Below are 1,069 nucleotides of genomic sequence, written 5' to 3'. Positions count from 1 at the left end.
GGACAACGTGGATGTGGACGCAGCCACCAGGAAGGGTGTCCTGGTCATGAAGTAAGAGCAAAAATGTGGAGACATCCCTGCCTGTGCTCCTGGGAGGCAGGGGAGGCTTCAGTAGGGTGCCTTTCCCACCCCTGACACCCTGGCACCACCCTGTGTATCTCCATCCTCATGGGGCACAGACCCCTGTCAGCCCGGGGGAGACACACACCAGTGACACCACTCTCCATCCCTAGCACACCCACTGGGAACAGCCTCAGTGCCGCAGAGCTCACCTGTGGGATGATCATGTGCTTGGCCAGGTGAGCGCAGGGCGGGATGGGGACACAGGTGTGTGTCCTGCAGCCCCTTGCCCTGTGCTGACCACAGCCTCTTTTTCAGGCAGATCCCACAGGCAGCTGCCTCCATGAGGGAGGGCAAGTGGGACCGTAAGAAGGTAGGAGACAGTTGGAGCACCTCGGGGTGGTGGGTGCCCACGTGGGGTGTGCTTGCTCATTCTGCTGTGCACCCTAGTACATGGGCATGGAGCTGAACGGGAAGACACTGGCCGTGCTGGGGCTGGGGCGCATCGGCAGGGAGGTGGCCACCCGCATGCAGGCTTTTGGCATGAAGGTAAGGAGCCCAGGGGAGGAGGGATGGGGACAGTGGACCCCTCTGGCCCATTTTTTTTCTCTGGCCCAGACACAGCTGCTGTGCCAGGCTGCAGGAGCGAGCGCCCATTCTTCCTCAGACCATAGGTTATGACCCCATCATCACCCCTGAAGTCTCAGCCACATTTGGCGTGGAGCAGCTGTCACTGGAGCAGATCTGGCCCCGCTGCGACTTCATCACAGTGCACACACCACTGCTGCCCTCCACCACGGGTACGGGGCAGGTGCCAGGGTGAGGGGTGCTGGGGAGAGCCCGGGCAGCCCCGTGCCGCTCACAGTCCTCCTTTTGCAGGGCTCCTGAACGACAGCACCTTTGCCAAGTGCCGCCGCGGTGTGCAGGTGGTGAACTGTGCCCGCGGTGGCATCGTGGATGAGGGTGCACTGCTGCGGGCGCTGCAGTCAGGCCAGTGCGGGGGGGCTGC

The 1,069-nt window shown here is 63.0% G+C and overlaps 1 protein-coding gene across 1 annotated transcript in view; it reads left to right on the top strand.

The window, feature by feature from the left end:
• Positions 1-4: 4 nt before the first annotated feature.
• Positions 5-1,069, top strand: part of PHGDH (phosphoglycerate dehydrogenase) — a gene marked incomplete at its 5' end in the record, with an annotated part of 3,149 nt that continues 2,084 nt past the window's right edge. The window contains 6 exons of the mRNA XM_009077973.1: positions 5-51; positions 234-299; positions 379-433; positions 511-609; positions 728-860; positions 940-1,068. Coding sequence (XP_009076221.1) covers positions 5-51; positions 234-299; positions 379-433; positions 511-609; positions 728-860; positions 940-1,068 — 529 coding nt within the window. The remainder of the gene's footprint in view (positions 52-233; positions 300-378; positions 434-510; positions 610-727; positions 861-939; position 1,069) is intronic.

The sequence above is a fragment of the Acanthisitta chloris genome, unplaced genomic scaffold (assembly GCF_000695815.1).
Source record: "Acanthisitta chloris isolate BGI_N310 unplaced genomic scaffold, ASM69581v1 scaffold10510, whole genome shotgun sequence".
NCBI classification, from domain to species: domain Eukaryota; kingdom Metazoa; phylum Chordata; class Aves; order Passeriformes; family Acanthisittidae; genus Acanthisitta; species Acanthisitta chloris.
Note: the sequence above shows the minus strand (reverse complement) of the source record. Positions and strands in the feature narration are given on the sequence as shown.